This window comes from Mus caroli, unplaced genomic scaffold (assembly GCF_978045245.1).
Source record: "Mus caroli unplaced genomic scaffold, Mus_caroli_1 scaffold_9, whole genome shotgun sequence".
In the NCBI taxonomy this organism is placed as follows: domain Eukaryota; kingdom Metazoa; phylum Chordata; class Mammalia; order Rodentia; family Muridae; genus Mus; species Mus caroli.
In genome coordinates, this window is record NW_028227264.1 from 58,935,435 (window position 1) to 58,955,990 (window position 20,556).

The 20,556-nt window shown below is 52.4% G+C and overlaps 1 protein-coding gene across 3 annotated transcripts in view; it reads right to left on the minus strand.

Annotated features, from left to right (window-relative positions):
- The window catches only part of Unc5b (unc-5 netrin receptor B), a 69,271-nt gene that overhangs the window by 2,831 nt on the left and 45,884 nt on the right, over positions 1-20,556 (minus strand). The window contains exons 2-16 of one of the 3 annotated variants that reach the window (XM_021173793.3): positions 17,604-17,828; positions 14,660-14,803; positions 14,262-14,365; positions 13,386-13,566; positions 12,778-12,945; positions 12,236-12,400; positions 12,031-12,063; positions 9,879-10,073; positions 9,267-9,656; positions 8,655-8,742; positions 6,842-7,010; positions 6,531-6,764; positions 3,707-3,856; positions 2,931-3,095; positions 1,592-1,773 (exon numbers count right to left, since the gene is read on the minus strand). In XM_021173793.3, coding sequence (XP_021029452.1) covers positions 1,592-1,773; positions 2,931-3,095; positions 3,707-3,856; positions 6,531-6,764; positions 6,842-7,010; positions 8,655-8,742; positions 9,267-9,656; positions 9,879-10,073; positions 12,031-12,063; positions 12,236-12,400; positions 12,778-12,945; positions 13,386-13,566; positions 14,262-14,365; positions 14,660-14,803; positions 17,604-17,828 — 2,593 coding nt within the window. The remainder of the gene's footprint in view (positions 1-1,591; positions 1,774-2,930; positions 3,096-3,706; positions 3,857-6,530; positions 6,765-6,841; positions 7,011-8,654; positions 8,743-9,266; positions 9,657-9,878; positions 10,074-12,030; positions 12,064-12,235; positions 12,401-12,777; positions 12,946-13,385; positions 13,567-14,261; positions 14,366-14,659; positions 14,804-17,603; positions 17,829-20,556) is intronic. The other 2 variants (XM_021173795.3, XM_085842825.1) reach the window with 2 other exon arrangements.

Consider the following 20,556-nt stretch of genomic DNA (forward strand, 5'->3'; position numbering starts at 1 on the left):
GAAGGAAACAGAAATGTCGGCACCCCTGAGGTGACCAGCCCATGCATTGGGAAGACCTGGGTGGTGGGAAGACTGTGGGCTCCGGAGTCCCACAGCCTTGAGTCTTGACTCCTGGGTTCCCCAGTTGTAGACTTTGCAGCCCTAGGCAAGTCCATGTATGCTAAGACTCATCCCTTGGTCCTCTTGATCTCCTACTAGCGTGGTTTAGAGGTGGGGCTGAGCAAGCTCCTGCAACCTAAACCTCTGCCTTCATCAACAGATAAACCCATGGAGGAACTCAGAGTCTGCATGAGGGCTGGCAAGATGGTTCTGTGGGTAGTGTAGACTTGAGTTCAAATCCCTGCAGCCAACATGAAAACCGTATGTCTATAAATCCACTGTTCCTTGAGCACTCCATTTCAGGGAGCTGGGAATCACAGACAGGGGAAGCCCCTGTAAGCTCCTGGGCTAGCTAACCTGACACACAGGGCAAGCAGAAGAACAAAGAGACCGGAGGTTATCCTCTGACCTCCACACATGCTCCATGCACAGCATGCTGCATACACACACATGCTAAATGCATGTGTGTACAACATCTGAATACACTGTTGGCCAGGGCTGGACCTGTAGACGGCGGGGCTCCATGGGAGGAGACCGGTCACTGGGGTGTGTCTTGCCCTGGCCCTTCCAGTCTACGTCTGAGGTGACTTTGCTCTACCATAGCCTCCTTACACAATGCTTTAATGGACAGCAGCAGCAGCAGCAAGCGGAAACTGCAGGGACAGACGCCGCTGAAGCTGTGGCTCAAGATCCATCTTGGTTCCTTTAAACTGCTAGATATGATTCTGCAGTGAGGAGGGGTTGATTCCCACATCTCCTCACACAGCTGACAAAGCCCGAGCTCACCCAAAGCCCCCTCTTCTCTTCTCCATCGCCATCACCACCACCAAAAGACGCCGGGACCCCGAGAGACCTTGTAAGCACGCTTCTGAGGACTGGAGCAGAGTCTCTAGCTATCTTTGTAAGCTTCTCCCATTTCTAGTAACTAGATGTCTTTTCTTTCTTTTTAAGATTTATTTATTATATGTAAGTACACTGTAGCTGTCTTCAGACACTCCAGAAGGGGACATCAGATCCCATTATGGATGGTTGTGAGCCACCATGTGGTTGCTGGGATTTGAACTCAAGACCTTCCTTAGAATAGTCAGTGCTCTTAACCGCTGAGCCATCTCTCCAGCTCTAAATGTCCTTTTAAAAATTAATTTTTAGCACGTGCATGTGAACGTGTGTGTGTGTGTGCATACGTGTGTCAGAGGACAATCTCACGAGTCATCCTTAGCAATACCATCCACCTCACTTGAGACAGGGTTTCTCATCATTCAGCTAGAGTGGCAGGCTAGCAAACTCCAGGGAGCTTCCTGTCTGTCTCCCCAGTGCTGGGATGATCAGTGTATGTCAGCATGCACGGCATTTTTGCACGGGCTCTGGGGACTGATGGCACAAGGGAAGCTGAGCTGGGAGCTGGCCTTTGTCAGCTGGGATGTGCACCCCACTGCTGTGCCAGACCCTGAGGGTGAGGGCAATGGGGATGACTGCAGCTTGGGATACTCACCGGTCCATGGACAGCTTCTGCGCCAACAGCCGCCAGTCGTTGCCCCGGGAGTTGGGGGCGTCCAGGCTGCTGCAGATCTTCTGGCGGATGGACAGGGGTATCTTGAAGGCATAGGGTCCCAGCTGGGTGGTGATGGCATTGCCTGGGGCAGAGCAGAGAGCATCCAGGGAGCCAGCAGGCGTCTGGAAGGGCAGGGACGGGAGTGAGATAACCTCAGCGCTACACAGGCGTTCACCCAGGCAGGCAGACCATAGCTTCCCGCTCCCCCCAAGATTGATTGATTGATACATTGATTTTATGTATATGAGTACACTGTAGCTATCAGATAGTTGTGAGCCATCATGTGGTTGCTGGGATTTGAACTCAGGACCTCCAAAAGAGCAGTCAGTGCTCTTAACCACTGAGCCATCTCCCCAGCCTTGAAGCTGCAGCTTAATCAGTAGAGTGCTTGCCCAGCACCCATGATGCACTGGGCTCTAGCTTATCTTTGTCTCCTCTGGCTTCTCCCTAGCCCATGTCTGGAAGTCAAGGGTTGCTCTGTCCCGTGTCAGTCAGGTGTGATCTTGCTTGGGATGGGCCTTGGACATATGCTGACTTAGCCTTGGGATAAGGAAGCGGCAGGAGTCGTAGCCAGGGCCCAGCCCACACAGACCAGCTTTGATGTAAGTGGGGAACAGTCTAGAGCTCTCTAGACAGGTGACCTGCCTAGGGCAGAGTAGGCTTGAGACCTGTGAGGAGTGCTTTCTACTACACTGGTCAGCTTAGTTTGGATTTAGTGGTTGGGAGCCACAGGTCAGCCCTTACCTTGACCAGGTTCAAAGCCAGCCTTGCCTGGTGGCCATATATAATATACTGATACTCTCTCACTAAAGCTTTATTTTTAAAGATAAGGTCTCACGTAGCCCAGGCTGTCTCAAATTTACAATGTAGCTGAGGATAATCTTAAATTTCTGATATGATCCTCCTGCCTCTATATCCCAAGTGCAGGGGTTACAGGTGTATAGCATCACACCTGATTTTATTGGTGGTGGAGACAAAGGCACCATACATGCTACTCTGCCAAGTGAGCTACAGCCCCAGCCCTTGAGACTCTCATCTTTCACATGGGGACCATTATAACCCTATCCCCATAGGCATGATACCTCGTTATGGTAATATATGTCATGTGAACAGTACTCAGTAGGCGACTTTTGCCCACTCTAGGTGGCCAGGTCCCAGCTATGACTCAGGAGGTGAAAGAGAGGGGTCTGTATTGGAGATGCTGGGGAGTGAGGTGCTTATGTACCTGAGTCCCAGCCCTCCCCCTAGTTCCTCTCCCCAGGGTATCATTGAGCCTCACCTCGGCCAACGTTGTGTGCAGCTGGAAAATCTGGCCCTCCCCTTCGACCTGCCGCACGCAGACCTTACAGGTGAACTCCGTGGAGGCCAGGCTATGCCTCTCCAGGGTGAAAGTGCAGTGCAGGGCTCTCTGGCTGCCATTCCAGACGTGGTAGAAGGGAATCTCCTGCAGGAAAGGTGGGCAGGGTTGCAGGTGGGGTGGGACACTGGGAGAAGTGGGCAGGGCCCAGCCTTACAGAGGGCTGGGCTCCAGGGGGCAGCTGGAGTCTCTCTGTGAAACAGTCCGAGTAGGGAAAGCTGGGGCTAAATGGCACTGATGTCTCGGTTCTGGGAGAGAGTGGAGAAGTGGGTCTGTGTGCGAGGGGGAAGACAGAAGTCTGAATGTGCATAAATATAGAAGCTGGAGTATGTGGGGCCTCAATGGTGTCACACACTGCAAGACAGAGCAGAGGGACTTTAGAGCCAGTGATGAGCAGAATCAGTCTGCAGGCTCGCAGTTGTTCCCATGGGTGTGGCCCCAGACCAGCAACTTGCAGTATAAAGAGCTGGAAGTGGGGTGTGGCGGTGAGGGTTGTGTGTGTCTGTGTTGGGGGAGGTGCAAAAGGGGATGAAGGTGTGGCTGTTCATGGATAAGAATTTAAGCTTGGGCCTGAAGATGGCTGGGTACATGGAGAATGGGAACACAGGGCATGGTCAGGAGACTTGGAAAGCAGGGCTTCACTACAAAGGATAGAGCAGTGGTCCCTCCCGCTGCCCCTCCCCAGACCCAGGGCTCACCTGGTACTTGGCCAGAAGTTTGCTCCTCCAGTGGGCATGGGGGATGTCATGGAGGGAGAGGCGTAGGTTGTGGTAACTGTCCTTAAAGAGCAAAGGCTTGGGCTCCTCCACCAAGTAGCCACCCAGAGTCCTCTCCAGCTCCAGGACCTCCTGTAGGTGGGGCAGACGGAGGGACTTGTTACCCTTGGCATACGGCTCTTTCATATTTCAAGTTGCTGGTCTGGGGCCAGACCTGTCTGATCCAGTTAAGAAGGTGTTTCAGATGAATGGCTGGACAGATACACCAGTGGATGAATGGGAAAGCTGTGGCTAGGTGGATAGCTAGACAGACAGACCGACTGACCAATGGCATGGAAAGTTAAAAAAAGACAGATTAATAGGGAAGTGGATGGATGGATGGGATTCATGAATGGATTTTTGGTGGCTGGATAAATGAATTGATGGGATGGCGAAGTAGATAGACAATAAACTGGATGGATGACACATGGGCGGACAGGGGGATAGGTAGATACACAGAGAACATATGCGTGGGTAACAGGAGCTTGGAAGGAGAATTAGATAGATGGGTTAGACGTATAGAAGGATACTGACAGGGGCCTGCTGGAAGGATGGAGAACACAAAGATGATGGATAGATGGATGGATGTTGGATGGAGGATGGATGGATAGATGGGTGGGTGGATGGAGGGATGATGGATAGATGGGTGGATGTTGGATGGATGAATGGATGGATAGATGGGTGGGTAGATGGATGGATGGATGAATGGATGGATAGATGGGTGGATGATGGATGAATGGATGGATAGGTGGATGGATGGATCGATGAATAAATGATGATATTGTGAATATGGTTTATTGCTTGTATTATGTTAACTGGGTTCCCAAAATTTAATGGGAATTCACACACCTACAGGTAGGATGCTGAGGGTCCCTGGTCCCAGTTGGCTTTGATTGATAAATAAAGTTGTCAGCAGCAAATGGCTGGGCAGTGAGACAGAAGCAGGACTTTAGGATTCCTGGCCAAGAGGCACAGGAGAGAGAGAAAAAGGCAGAAGCCCATGCTGGGGAAGCAGAAGGATCAGGCATGAGAAATATAAGACAGAGAGACAGCCAGATCGTGAGAGTCGGGGATCGAAGCCCAGGTGGGCGATAGGTCTGCACCTGGGAAGGCCAAGATGGGACACAGGGTTTAGAAAGTAGTAATTCAGGAATATCAGAGGGGTAAGTGGGTTAGCCACTGGGAGGTTTGGAAGTGCCCAGCCATTGAGCTGTTTAAGGCATATTAGATATAAGGCTGTGTGAGGAGATTAGAGAGGATTAGCCAACTACTGTGCATGATGGATGGATGATGGATGGCTAGATCATTGGATGGATGTGTGTAAGCATAAACAGATAGATACACAAATGACAGGTATATGAATAGAAGATCATTTGAAGGAAAGACATATGAGCGAAGAGAATGGCTGAGTGAACAACTAGCTGTTTACTGCGCAAGTGTATTACGTATTACCACAATGAGTGAAAAGGTAGAGGGCAGATGGACGGGTGAATAGACAGGGCTTGAACAATTAAAAGAACACAACTGAGCCAGAATGTGGTGACTTCCCTGTTGATCTTCACACCACCCTCTGGCTCAGATGGATACCAGCCAATACCAGTGCCACAAGATCCTGCTGGAAGAAATTCCCAGCCATGCCCACCCCCCTTTTGGAGGCCTCCTGGAATGTCAGGGTGATACAGCCCCACAGGGGACGCCCTTCTCCCACGGGGCCTTTTCATCTGGGTTGCATCAGTCCCCAGCACGCAGCTTGAGAAAGTCACATGAGACTCAAGAGACAGAGTGACTGGGAGAGACCACAACTCAGAGCCTTCTCAGAGGGCTGGAAGAAAGATGGAGAAGAGAGACAAGCCTATATCCTCCCTATCATGCTAGGATGAGACCTGCGACCTGGGAATGGGACAGAGTTGGGGAAGGAAGGGGCAAGGGCTTTGAGGCATGTATGACAGACAGGTGGCGCCCACTTGGGCTCCACATCAGCCAGTGTTAGCCCCTTCCTCTCTGCCCATCCTCTCCCTCACTTCCGGTCTCCACTGCCTTTTCTTCTGTGCCTGCTAGAAGCTCAGGTTTTCCTAGCTCATCCCATCAGTTCCTGGTCTGTCCATCTTACTGACCACCCACAAGGCCCAGTCTCATCTCCTGGCCATTGCCACTGCCTGCTATGTGGGGCTTACCCCCAGCTTCCCAACTTGCCTCTGCCTCTTGTTCACCAATGTTCCTGTTACACACACACACACACACACACACACACACACACCATAGCTACAGGGAATTCCACAAAGTACCTGTGAACAGGTGTCTGCCATAGCTGGGCCCCTCACCACTGGTCAGCATCCTGATTGCTAGGCATGACCTGAGCTTGCTAACAAGCTACTATCTCTCCAGCCTCTGTCTTTCTCTCACTTACAGGACTACACGTACACGCATCCTACTCTGCTCACAACGCTGAGCTGCACACCTGTCTCGGCAGAAGGTCGCTCTGTTGGTCTGAAATGCCCTTCCTCTTTTCTACCCAGAGTGACAACTTGTCACCCAGGGCTTAGGCCTGAGGTCCGCTCTCTCAGACTTCTCAAAGAGATTCCCCTGCTTGTCTCCCACCTCCTGCCCAGTCCTAGGAGCTGTGGCCTCCATGCCTGCCTGAGGGTCCATTGCTGTTCTGAGGCTGGTGCCCGAAAGAAGCCCGTAGGAACCACGCATCTGGGGAAGGTTCTAACAACCGATTGATTGGCTGTGCTGATGCCCCTGCCATGCCCTGACAAGCCCCTACCTTCAGTGCTACAGGTGTGTCCTCCAGACAGTAGACCCTGAGGCTATACTCCAGGGAGGTGCAGAGGGCTGGGGCAAAGATGGCCAGCTGGAGCCGCTTGACCGCAGAGCGAGAGTAGGACTCGCCCATGAATACGTAGGTACCTAGCTGGTCCAGCAGGATGTGGCAGGACTTAGCCTCCAGCTGGCAGTAGCAGGGTGTGTTGAGGGTCTCCTCATCCAAGGTCACCACCTCCTGTGGGGGACGAAGAGGAGGTTGTCATCTGGGCTTGGATCATTCCATTTTGAGAGTCACTATACCCGGCTTCTCACCTCCCAGTGGCCCTGATGGGCCTGGGTCTTGAGCTGGAAGATCCAGTCTCCAGCGATGACTTCAGCACAGTGGGGCACAGTGAGGACAACAGGGCGGCACAGGAGTAGGCCTGTGGGCCCGCAGGTCACCGAGGGGCTCAATACTGTCTGGGAACCTTCTGAAAGTGGGCTGAGGGGGAGGGCAGAGGGAGGCAGGAGACAAAAGCCAGAAGAAGTCATTCATCAGGGATACTCGACTCTTGTGGAGCCCCCAGCTCCACCCAGGGCCCATGCCAAGGCAAGTCTCTGCCCTTTGCTGACTGGGATGAGGGACAGGAAGGAAGAAACAGCATAAACAAAGTTCTAGATTTTTGCTGTCACAGCAAAACAGTCTCAGCCAAAGCTTTGCACAGCCTCAAGGTCTGAGGCTTTATAGAACATTGTCTTTTTCTTTTCTTTTCTTTAAAACAAAACAGCAGAACAAAATAAATTGAGGCTTGGCTTAGTGGCGCACGTCTTTAATCCTAGCACTTAGAGAGGCAGAGGCAGGTGGATTTCTGAGTTGGAGGCCAGCCTGGTCTACAGAGTGAGTTCCAGGACTGGCCAGAACTAATGTGAGACCTCCATCTTGAAAAAACAACAATAAAGCCATTTGGTGTATGTATGTGTGTTGTGTGTGTGTGTGTGCATGTGGTGCATTTGGTGTGTGTATGTGTGTTGTGTGTGTGTGTGTGTGTGTGCATGTGGTGCATTTGGTGTGTGTATGTGTGTTGTGTGTGTGTGTGTGTGTGCATGTGGTGCATTTGGTGTGTGTATGTGTGTTGTGTGTGTGTGTGTGTGTGCATGTGGTGCATTTGGTGTGTGTATGTGTGTTGTGTGTGTGTGTGCATGTGGTGCATTTGGTGTGTGTATGTGTGTTGTGTGTGTGTGTGTGTGTGTGTGCATGTGGTGCATTTGGTGTGTGTATGTGTGTTGTGTGTGTGTGTGTGTGCATGTGGTGCATTTGGTGTGTGTATGTGTGTTGTGTGTGTGTGTGTGTGCATGTGGTGCATTTGGTGTGTGTATGTGTGTTGTGTGTGTGTGTGTGTGTGCATGTGGTGCATTTGGTGTGTGTATGTGTGTTGTGTGTGTGTGTGTGTGTGTGTGTGCATGTGGTGCATTTGGTGTGTGTATGTGTGTTGTGTGTGTGTGTGTGCATGTGGTGCATTTGGTGTGTGTATGTGTGTTGTGTGTGTGTGTGTGTGTGCATGTGGTGCATTTGGTGTGTGTATGTGTGTTGTGTGTGTGTGCGTGTGAATTACTTGTTCACATTCTACGCCCATGTTCAAACTGAGATGGTCAGTCTTTCTCTGACTGGATGTGAGATGAACCCCTGACATGCCTGTCTGTGAGGATGTTCCCAGAGAGATTTAAGTAGGAGGGAAGATCCAAATCTGTATGTGAACCCACATAACTTGTGGGCTGGGGACCCAGACTGAATGAAAAAGAAAGAGAAGGCGAGGGGAGCCTCGGACACCAGCGCTCGTCCCTCTCTGGTTCCTGACTATGGATGCTTCCCGTTCCTGTGACCACTCACCATGGCGAGTCCAAATGAACCCCGCCTCCATAAGTTCTTATCATACATTTGCCACAGCAATGGGACATACGCAATGCAGTTGCTTACCAATCCCCCTTTGCACAGGAAAGGTTTGCTGTTGCTAGGTTTTACCCATTAGAATATGCTTTCTCTGGGGGACCTGGGTATTGGGACTAAGCTTTAAAGGGCAAATGGAAACGTGTGTGCCCAGTGTGGGCTGAGCACAAGGGGTGGGTGCTGGCTGGTGGGTCTACTCACAGGGTGCTTTCAGCCTTGTTGATATGTAGATACAGGTCATAGAACTTTCCCTGGGGAATGGCTCCATTTGGTACCAACAGGCTGACCCCTAGGGAGGAAGGAAGGCTATCAGCAGGAGGAGGAGGAGGTAGCAGAGATGAGAAAGATGGGGTAGACTCTGGCTCCAACCTAGGGAAGGGAAAGACTCTAGACTCGGGGGCATGGGGATGGACAGATACAGAGAGCACACAGGCTACTTGGCCTGGTCTGCCCATGAATACAGGGGGCCTCTAACATTGCTGGGGGGGGGGGGGGGTCAGAATGCTCCAGTGCTGGCCCTTATGCTGGCTCAGGACAGGACTCTGAAAAGCTACCAGCTGCCACTTTCACAAGCTGAGATGCGCATCCTGGCCCTGCTGCCCTTTAAAACCAGGACAGCTCTGTGGGACTAAAGATAAGAGCCATTCTCCCAACCTAAAGGGAAATGAGACCCCTTTCAAGTGGTTGCCCCAAGACTTTCCTGGCTGACAGAGGCCCAGGAAGTTCTGATCTCAGGTCTTCTACCAGATTTCTCTATGGGTAATCTGCTCCAAGCCATAACTTCCCACCTGAGCAATGGAACTGGAGGCCTACCTGTGCCGGGGAGGCTCAGCCTTCCTCCCAGGCAACCAAAGGTGCCGCTGACGCTGCTGCTGGGGTCCCGAGGTAGGCCCAGGAGGTGCTGGGAACCAAGGCTGGCACTGCGCAGGTGCAGGAAATGGGTGTCCCGGGAGAAATCGCCCGGGTACGTGCCGGGCGGTAGGACACCCAGCAGGTCGGCTCCATCAGCCAGGCCAGACCCAGAACCGATGGTGCTGGAGTTATAGACCTTGATCTTGAGGCTGGGCAGGGGATCCAGCAGGGGCGAATTAGTCATGGGGATCTTGTCGGCGGAGTCCTGCAGGGCATATACAGGCCCGCGGTAGATGCCAGCACTGGCCGTCAGGTCTGGAGGGGCGGACGGGTGCAGGAGCTGCGGGTTGTCTGCAGGGGCGGATGTGGCGGTCAGAACCACTGTTCCCATGCCTCACCACACGGCCCCGCCCACTCTGTTCTCTCCAGGCCTCTGCCCCACCCACAATTCCAGCTACAGAAGGCTCAACTGCTATAGGAAACTAATGGCCAAATTGGGAAGTGCCCCAGCTCTGGTGACAGCTACACTGTTCTGGGATCCCCTCAGCCATTCCTGCCACACCAGGTCCTTACTGGGCCTTGCAGTCTTGAAGTTGACAGGGTGGAAGCCACCAGTGAGGGCCGCAGAGGAGTCGGTGATGTCCGTGTCGAAGTCCCGGCAGTTTCTCCGGTACACGATCACTCCCACGGCCATGAGAACCGCTACCACCACAAAGACAGCCACCACAAGGCCTGCGTACAGTGCCACATCTCCCGATGGCTCCAGGGCTGTAGAGGCAGTAGGGTCAGGTGAGGGAAAGGCCCTTTGGGGTAGTAAGGAAAAATCTAGATTCTAGGCTTTGCCCCCTAAGGCAGATCAGTGGCCTCAGGCAAGTCTCACAACCCTTGAATCCACCTCTTTCTCAGTAAGTTGTCACAAAATCCCCACCCTATGCTCACCCTCCTGGTACAGTACAGAATGTAACGGAACCAGTAGGTCTGATTCACGAGCTCAGTCGTGGCTCAGCGCTGAGGAGCCCGGGGTGTGAGGCTTGGGAACCAGAGGGCACACGATTCCACCTACGTGGCAAAGCTTCGCTCCAAACCTACAATTCCCATACAACCAAACGCCCTGGCTCCCCGAAACCATCTTAAGAAGTCTCTTCACTATGCATTGGATGGGAGGTGCAGTGGAGGGAGGGAAGCACGTGGGGTGAGAGGCGGAACAATGGATGGAGAGGTGGTGAGCGGGATGGCAGAAAGAAAGATGGGACCCAGGGAGCCCACAGCGAAGCAATACCGCCTTCCGCCAGCAGGGGCTGCAGTTGCAAATAATTATGCACTGCCAGGCAGGAACATGCAGGTGTCCACAGACCATTCTAGAAGGACGGAAATATCCTGTCCCCTTCATCCTGGGAATGCTCAAGTAGACCTATGTGGCTACCGACGACTAAGATGTGACCGGTGCAACTGGGGAGCTGTGTTTCCTAATGAATTTAGTTTTAATGAAGTGAAATATGAATTTTAAAAGCCACCCAGGGTCAGTGACTAACACACCAGCCAACTCAGGCACAGCAAAGCGGAGGCCACCTGACAGCTACTCTCTGACCTAACGTCTTTCAGGAGCGCTAAGAAGCACCTGTGCTTCATTAAAAACAGGGGACTCGGGCTGGAGAGATGGCTCAGTGGGTAAGAGCACTGACTGCTCTCCCAAAGGTCCTGAGTTCAAATCCCAGCAACCACATGATGGCTCACAATCATCTGTAATGGGATCTGATGCCCTCTTCTAGAGTGTCTGAAGACAGCTACAGTGTACTTACATATAATAAGTAAATAAGTCTTAACAAAACAAAACAAACAAACAAACAAAAAAAAAACCAACAGGGGTCTCTGGAAGAGGTAGCCTAAGGTCCAGCCTGGCCTCCTGCACCCTTGGGTGAGCCCACAGTCACATCTTGTAGCATGGGAGGCCATGGCTTCCTGCTCTGGGAACACTGTCTATACCTCACCTCAACAATCTCACTGGGGCACCCCCCACCCCACCCGCATCCTGACAAGCCAGGAGGTGCTAGAGACTTCCTCAGGGCTGGGCTCCCACTTCTCAGGAGGCTCGTCCCAGCAGGGACAGGCTCGTCTCTAAGCTCGGCTCCACACTCACACTGGGGGCCACTTGCTTGGTGATTTACTCTCTGCATTAGCGCCGGGCCTGGCCTCTTGCTGAGCTGAAGCCTTCCCTGCAGAATGATCTGGAAATTGTTCTTTAATTACCACAGGCTGGTCTGAAGGAGAGGCTGTGCTGCCCTGATAATGCTGTCACAGCACTAAGGGCCCTTGGGGTGGGAGGGGAGTCCTTTGGGAGCTGACTCTGGGCAGCAGCACTCAGATCAGGGTTAAGTTCACTGCGGAACTGTCTACCGGCATGTCCACCTGCTTTGGCCACAAAAATATGTGGGCTCAAATCCTGGTTTTGTTCCTTGGACATGTTTCTTTCTCCTTTGAGACTCAGTTTCCCATTCTGTAACGGGAGTGTCAGAGGGAGTCGGGGGCCTTTCTGACAGCCGAGAGTCTCACTGCCTCTCCATGACAGAAGCGTGGCAGCATGCATGAGGTACGGGGAGCCTATGGAGTTTTACTGGGAGGAAAAACCATCAATTCTCCCTGCCTTGGACCCCACACCCGTGGAAAGCCAGCCAAGGAGAGCCAGGAATTCCCAGAAGAAAGAAGAGAGGCATGAAATGGGACTTACGGTGGCTTTTAGGGTCGTTTAGAGTTCTCTGATCTGTCAAGGGAAATAAAGGGAAAGATGATGACTCAGGTGACAGAGAAAGGGTGGCCGAGGAGGTGATGGGGGCATGGCATGAATGAGATGAAGGACGAGCGTGGGGGCCAGACAGAGGCCCTACGGCTGGGCCAGGGCAGAGGGACCTGTCTCCCGACTCCAAAGCACTCACTCAGCACGCACAGCCCATCAGTGCAGTTCTTGGAGTCAAGTAGCGTCCCGCTGCAGTCACGGCCTCCATTCTGGGGTGGCGGTGCCATGCACTCGCGGCTGCGCCAGTGCGCACACTCTGTGCTGCAGGCAGACCACTTGCTCCACTCGGTCCACGCTCCATCCACTGCAGGAGCACAGCACAGACATGGACACGCAGTTACGCATTCAAGTGGGGACACGGAAACAAAAACATACATGCACGCACATACGCCCAGACCCACACACGTACGTACGTACGTACACACGGACCCATGCACGCACATGCCAATCATATTTGCACAGCCCACGGGCTGGGGGGCAGTTAGACACGCTCAGTAGCTGAGGGTAAAGATACTCAAGGTTACTGGCACAAAGACAGAGAGAGAGAGAGAAAGAGAGAGAGAGACCATAGAGTACCCTGAGGACCTGGGCCCTGCGCTCTTTGCCACTGGGAGAAGGTAGTATCCCAACTCCATACATATCCCATAGGCAGAAGAGCCTGGGTGGGCTGGTGACTCCTACCTGGGCACACGGTGGTGCAAGCTGTCTTCTGGAAGGCCTGTCCCTCACAGAAGGCACCTCCATTGAGTGGGGCTGGATTGGTGCAGGTCCGAGTACGCTTCTGCCAGCCTCGGCCACAGCGATTGGAACAGGGTGACCACTCTGCCCAGCTAGACCAGCCTCCATTCACTGTAGGGATGGCCCATCAAATGATTAACATGGGTCTGGCTGCCTCCAGGTTATCTTCAGCCCATCACCCACCTTTAGTAACCTAGACACTGGTTGGAACCATTCATCTGTGGGACTGGGCACTGAGAGGCCACTGTTGGCACCTGAGAGGGCCTAGGAAGTCACTGTCTCATCCCGGCCCATTGTACAGTGATGCAGTAAACTTGATAGAGGGGTAACACCTAATGAGGGTCTACCCAGTGTGTGATGGGGTACTTGGTAGAGGGGTAACACCTAACCAGGGTCACCCAGTGTGTGACTGGGTACCTGGGATTTGGCCTCCTGGAGGTGGGAGTAGGGCAGGGTGGAGGGGATATATTGCTTCAGGTCCCCCTATGAGAGCTCCCACCAGAGGGCACCCTGGATAATCACAGCCCATGCCCGCAAACACCCATCCACACCATAGACGATGACTGTGGCCGTGGTGCTCCGGCGCTTGGCCACGATATTCTTGGCCACACAGGTGTAGTTGGCCGTGTCTGAGAGGCGCGCCTGGCGGATGATGAGGTTGTGGTCAATGGTGAGCAGGAAGTTAGTGTCCTGAGCGGGGTCAATGACATCTTCATTCTTGAGCCATTCCACCTGTGGAGGCGGGCAGGGAGGACTCATTGTCTGCCAACTGTAAGATGGAACCTGAACAGCACCCACCCCACGGGGTTCAGATGAATGTGAGCAAGCATAGGCTGCTAGTGTCTGGCCCTCCCTATGTCCCTAAAAGCAGCAGGACCCTGGGTCCTGTCCTTAGCTCTGCTCCACACCAGCGTTCATAACCTAGGTGGTCACCCCATCCCTCTCATCTCTAAACGGTGGCTGTGTCCACACTGCAGGGCTGCTGAGAGATCAAAGCCCAGCAGGTGGCAACTGCCAATCAGGTGCCCACCTTACTCATTGCCTAGGAAGGCACAAGCAGAAATAACCAGGTGACCAAGTTTTGGGGGCTCGACAGCTGAGATGTGAATGAGGCCTGTCCTTTGTCCGTGCCCCCCCCCCCAGACCAGCATAGGATGTGGGAGGGGAAAGAAAGGAAGGTGGTCTCTAGCTGATGGAGTGAATAAACGCCTGGACACACCCAAGGAAATCCAGTGGTATCTACAAGTGTGGTTATTGGGTATATGTCAGGTAGGGGTGTCAGAGACCAAGACCCTTCCTGTGAGGCTCTACCTATGGAGAGATGGTGGGGTCTGGTGTGAATGGGGCTCAGAAGGACAGGCAGGACCACAGGAAGTCTGGAGCTGCTGGTAAATACCCTACCTGGCTGGCCACGCCCCCCTCCTCACCTCAGCCACAGGCACTCCCTCCGGTGGGCGGCACTGCAGAAGGACCTCATGATCCAAGGGTACCTCCTTGGCCAGAGGCTCCTGGTCAAAGTTCTTGCGCAAGTCTGAGAAGAGTTCCAAGAACATCAAGGGATTGCGGATGTGAGCATGAAATGCCCACTGTAGCCACTAGGGGGTAGGGCATGCCTATGGAACTGTTTACAGGAACCCTTCACCTGCGGAAACAGGGTCCCCCCTCCCTGACTCTGGGACCTCACCTGGAAAGGGCTGCTGGAAACCCCAGAGCCTGAGGAGGCCTGGCCTCTAGGTCTAGGAGCCCATGTCTGGCATACAGTGGGAGGGTATTTCTTTTTCTGATCTCTATGGGGAAGTGGGGTGGGATACTCAGGGAGGCATACAGGCAATGCGGATGTAGGCTCGGCGACTCTTGGTAGTTCCCGAAGAGCTCCAGGCCACGCACTGGCACCAGTAGTCCTCGAGCCCGAAGAGTTCCTCCACTTGCTGCCGTGACACCTCGATCTGCACCTCTCGCACCCGTAAGCCTGGCCGGGAGAGGACGGGTCTTCAGTGGGAAAGAAACAGCCTCCCTTCTACCCAAGTCTCTGGCGCGCTCCGGCAGAATCCCACTGGCTCTATCTACAGCCGTTCCCCGGGACAATGCCTTCTAGGCCCTCAAACCCATTCACCACCACCCAGCTAGCCTCAGCAGAAAGACCCAAGTCCTCCACACAGCCTCCAGACTTCCTCAAGTAGCCACGGGCCACTGTACATGGTCTCCTGTCTGGAACTCTTCTGCGCCCTCAATGCCCAGGGCACTTCCAGTTACCAGCAGGTTCGCTACCTGCTCATCCAGGCAGGAGCCGCAAGTACGCCTGTCCATCTCACCACTGTCCTCCCATGCATGGACTGAGGGACCACTGTCACTATACATAGCCAATGGGGACGACAGCCCCAGATCCCAGGGCTAGCAGGTATCATGTGCCCCTGATAGGCGCAAGAGCCATGCTTGTCACCATTACTAGGAACCATGGGATTGTTTACTGCCAGCACAGGCCATCATCTGAGGCCCACAGCAGGCAAACTGTCTCTTGCTTGGACTAGAACTCATGGCTGGCCGTGACTGGGAGAAGGGACTCACAGGCCAAAGAAGGACTAGTTGTAAGAAGCCAGGAAAATCCATAAAGAATACAGAAGTGTTTGACAGGGAGGGCCCAGAGGGTCCTAGTCCTCTGCCTGGCGGGCACTGTGCTCATAGTATCTTATGGCCTCCCCACTGGGACTTCCTGCTAACAGAGAAAAAGAAGGCCACAGGGCCCAGAGAGGTTGTATGACTGCCCCACAGTCACACAGCCAGTGTGATCAGGCCTGAATGGTGGATTAGACTGTTCTCTTCTGGTTTTGTTAAGAGAGGGTCTTTTCTGTGTGGCCTGGGGTTGACAGGCCAGTATCATTCACACTGACTGTTCAATCGGGCTTCCTTTGTTTTGCTTCGAATTCTTTTACCTATCAGATTTTAGATGAGAATGGAATTTTAAGACTTTTTATTTCAGAACCCCCAGCACCAAGCTCACACCTGAGGCTGAACCTTCTCAGGAGCACGGCTTAGCCAGTGGTGGTTAAGGTTAGGTGCTGTCTGGGGTGTGGCTTTCCAATCTGGGTGGGCCTGAGATCAGGGCTTTTCAAAGCAAAGCAGAAATTGAAGGAGAGAAGGGGGTCTGGAGGTGGGGGCCAGAAGAAAGCAGGAGAGACTCAAACACAAACGAAGAGAGCAACGGATGTGACCAAGGGAGGGAAACAGGAAAGAGAAGAAAGAGCAGGTGAGAGCAGTCAGAACCAGGCCGGAGCAAAACTCGTTCGGCTCCGGCTGCTGGGCTCAGTATAGCGGGCATCTGTACATGCCTCTCGCTATCCCCCTGTTCTGGGAAAGGCCTTTTACCCAGGACTCCCACACCCTGCCTAGGGTGGGACCTTCCCTAAGCCAGGGCCACTCGCCCTTGCCATCCCCTGGGAGAGGTTGAGAGCTGGCTGAGCCTCCACCTGGCAGTACCACAAGCCACACCTCAGGAGGAAGGGCTCCGTGCCTCTTCCCAGCCTAAGATCCAGTCACTGTCCTTCCCTCCTTACAGTCTGGACTGCATTCTAGCACAGATTGTTTAATCATTCATGTGATATTTATAGGACAGGGCACCCACAGCCTGCAATCCAAAATTCTCACCAAATCGAATCTTACTAGTCACTTATTAATTTATTTACTTATTTGTTTGTTTTTTGAGATTGGCTCTCTGATCTTGAATTTTCGAGACAAAGTTCTCTGTGTATCCCTGGCTGTACTCGAACTCAGAGATCCACTTCCCTCTTCCTTCTGCATGCTGGGACTAAAGGTGTGTGCTACCACTGGCCGATGAAATCGTATTATTTAAAATATTTTTACAGTTAGTGTATGTGAACTCATGTGCATGTGTATGTGTGAGTGTGTGTATGTGCTTGCTCGAGTCACAGCACATCTGGAAGTCAGAGGACAGTTTTCTGGAGTCAGTTCTACTTTGTGCCGCCAGAGACTGAACTCAGGTTGTAAATAGGTACCTTTACCCTGCGCCATCTTGAAGTGCCAGCCAACTTCATATTATATTTTATTTTATACCGTGTAAGGGACTGAACCCAGGGCCTTGTGAGTACTGGCAAGCACTCTGCCACCGACCCATAGGCCCAGAGACCCTTTTCTCACTTTATTTTGAGATAGGGTTCCAAAATAAACTCAAATTAAACTTGAACCCTCCTGCCTCAGCCTCCAGAGTAACTGAGATCACAACCCTACACCACAAAACCCCAGCCCAAAACCAAAACTTGATTGTTGATAGAATGCTGCAGAAATGCAGGTTTTGGGGCATTTTGGATGTTGTTTCTGTTTTTGGTCTTCCTTCCTTCCTTCCTTCCTTCCTTCCTTCCTTCCTTGAGGTAGGAGGGGGCTATCTGATTCAGAATCTGAGCAAATTCAAAGTCTAAAAAATTCTGAAATCTGAAACATTCCTGGTCCCAAGTGTAAGGGCCACTTAACACGCATGAATCTTTCTTTTATACCAAGAACAGTTTCTGGCAAGGAAACACACCATGAATGTAACCAGAAAACGGTACCATCTTCCCCTAACAAGAAGCTATGGAAAGACACCGCAGGTGTTGTCTTGTCTGGTGTGCAACTTCAAGACTGGTCAACTGTGTGGCAGGGTCGGGGAGCCCCTGCTGGGGCTTGTAGCCCACACCTGGAGAACCTGAGGGGAGCCTAAGGCCCAGGGGGCACCATGGCTCTGTGGCATCTCTGAGGAGCCCAGGTGGGGCCAGCCTCACCTGTGGCCTCATCCAGGCTCTCCTGTGTGACGTGGTCGTTCTGGCTGACCCACTCGCCATTACACTTGAAGTAGATCTGCGTGGCGGGGAAGGCTCTACAGTGCAGTTCCACTGGCTTGTTCTTTACGATGTAGGCGTCCTGTGGCTCCAGCAGGAAGTACGGCAGCTGCTCCGCGGGGGCTGATGGGTAGGAGTCCGGGAGCACCTGGCCAGCAGAGTCAACGCCTGTGGAGGGAGAGTGCCATGAACACCTCATCCTGGGGACCTCATCCCGAGGACCTAAACTGCCACTCGTACACGGTCTCCAGAGCCAGCAGTTTTCCCATCCTGGCCAGCCCTGCGATGTTAGTGGTCCAGAGGCAAGGGCACCCCCACTAGATCTGCTCTGATTGGCCTCAGTCATCTCCCATGTCTACATACAGGCTGAGACAAAAGCACAAACCAGGCCAGCTCTGCCTCAAAGCCATCACCACCCTGAGCCACCCCACTGGAGACACAGAGGCATCCAGGATCTTTGGGGTGCATTGTGTGGGGGTGGTAATGCCAAGCACAGGGCTCTAAGCATCCTGCAGGCTCTTCTCAGGCTCACACCTTAGCAGAAGGGAGAACCTTTAGAGCACACAGCTAGGCTAAACTGGTGGCCACCTCCTCCCCCACAGGGCCTGGTGGAAAAACCTGTGTCCCTGGAAAGAACAGCACCTTGGGAGGTGAGACAAACAGGATGGGAGGAAAGCAGGCCAGGCCTGTGATTGGTCACAATTCACTTAGGAAAAATGGCTTTGCATCACAAATGCAGAACAATTGGTGGCAGCTTGGGACAAGCAGTGGGGGGGCTTGTGCTCCGGTTCATTACTGGGAAAATGGAATCAAATGCAGGGTGTGTGTGTGTGTGTGTGTGTGTGTGTGTACATGGATGGCCCTTCTCACCAGGCAAGTGCTTGTAGAGGCAGTGGGGTCCCAGGAGGCCCAAATAGGGATCATGAACTTGTCTGTAAGGTCAAAAGGCTTTGTGTGGCCCTAAGGAAGTCCCCTGTAGGCAGAGGGGCAGGGAACAGTTCCCTCAGACCAGAATAGACAAAATGTGTCTAGTTTTTTTCTCTCTGTGCACCAGGAGACTCTCCTAAGACTGGGGCAAAAGGCGGGGCAGTGGTGGCATATGCCTTTAATCCCAGCACTTGGGAGGCAGAGGCAGGTAGATTTCTGAGTTTGAGGCCAGCCTGGTCTACAAAATGAGTTCCAGGACAGCCAGGGCTACACAGAGAAACCCTGTCTCAAAAAACTAAAAAAGAAAAAGAAGAAGAAAAAAAAAAGACTGGGGCAAAAGATACTGGCTTTAGAGGGGTGGGGAAGGGGGAGAGACAGTGTGTTGCACACACACACACACACACACACACACACACAAAACACACCAAACCTAGTGCTTAAGGAGAAGCCAGCCAATGGGGCATAAACCCATTTCTTCCAGCACCTTCTATGTGAACCAGAGTGTGTCTTATGGGAGTCCTGCTGTTTTGTTGCTGAGGAAGACTGGAGGGAAGCACCAGCCTCCAGTTAGACTGCTTTGAAGATCACATGGTGGTCTGGAGTGGGCCCACCACTGGATAAGTACACATTGCCCCATTGAAGTCTTTTTTTTTTTTTTTTTTTTTGTTTGTTTTTCGAGACAGGGTTTCTCTGTATAGCCCTGGCTGTCCTGGAACTCACTTTGTAGACCAGGCTGGCCTCGAACTCAGAAATTCGCCTGCCTCCGCCTCCCGAGTGCTGGGATTAAAGGCGTGCGCCACCACGCCCAGCTCCCCATTGAAGTCTTACCAAATGCCCACCCAAGCAGCGAGCTATTGAGTATTTGCAAACAGTTGAGTTATTAAATTCTTGCAACACCCCTCTGGGTGCGTTCTGTTGTCCTCATTCATTCACTTGTTTGTTTGTCCTGGACTCACAGAGATCCGCTTGCCTCTGCCTCCCGAGTGCTGCCAGGGCTACCCGGACTGTCTCCTCATTTTACAGAAGAGAAATTGAGACTCAGAGAGGATGACCAAGTTGCTCAAGCTCATACAGCAGAGCTAAGGTTTTCACTCAAGAAACAGAACCTTCGGACTGTGCCCACCACCAACAGAGTGCAGCAGGCATGATAGCCTCTACCAGGTCCTCTGGCACCAGCCAAGAATGAGGTACTTGGCCTGGTCCTGCTTAGAGGATGCTTCCTAGGCCCTAGCTACATCTGATAATCACCATCAACACAGCACAACAGTTTCTAGTTGTTAGTAGATCCATCAGTTTTAATGGTATCACAAGGCCACAAAGAATTTATTATTATTATTATATAGTCAGAGTCAAGGAACTCAGTATGAATTTATTCCTAAAAGTTGAGTTATCACTCGGAAAATACCTGGCATTATCACACGGCCACGTATACCACTACTCTCCTCACAAGAGCAAGGACACGGACCCAGCATAAATGGCTATCAAGGGGCGGATAATGAAAATGCGGTACACACACACAGTGGAATTTTATTCATCCACAAAAATAAAGTTTTGCAGAAAAAGGGGTGGATCTGGAAATGAATCATCTTAAGTGTGGGAACCCAGGCTGAGAGAAACTGGTATTTCATGCTATTTCTCATATGTGGATCTATGGATTATAACTTCTAATGCATGCACCCACATAGAGACACGCAAGTACACACACACACACACACACACACACACACACACACTCGTTTTATCTAACTTACTAACTAGGATGGATGCTGTATGCACCTGTTGGGCACAGCACAAGTTCTCAGAGCACGGTAGACGCTGCCCTCCCCCGCTCCCGTCCATCCCCATTTATACAGAGTCCTTAGTTCCTATGGAGTGACCTGGCCAACTAAAAGAGAGCCAGGTAACATTAGTGTTAAAACAGCGAGCTTCATCTACTACTAAAACAACTATTCCATAGCACCCTGAGGTG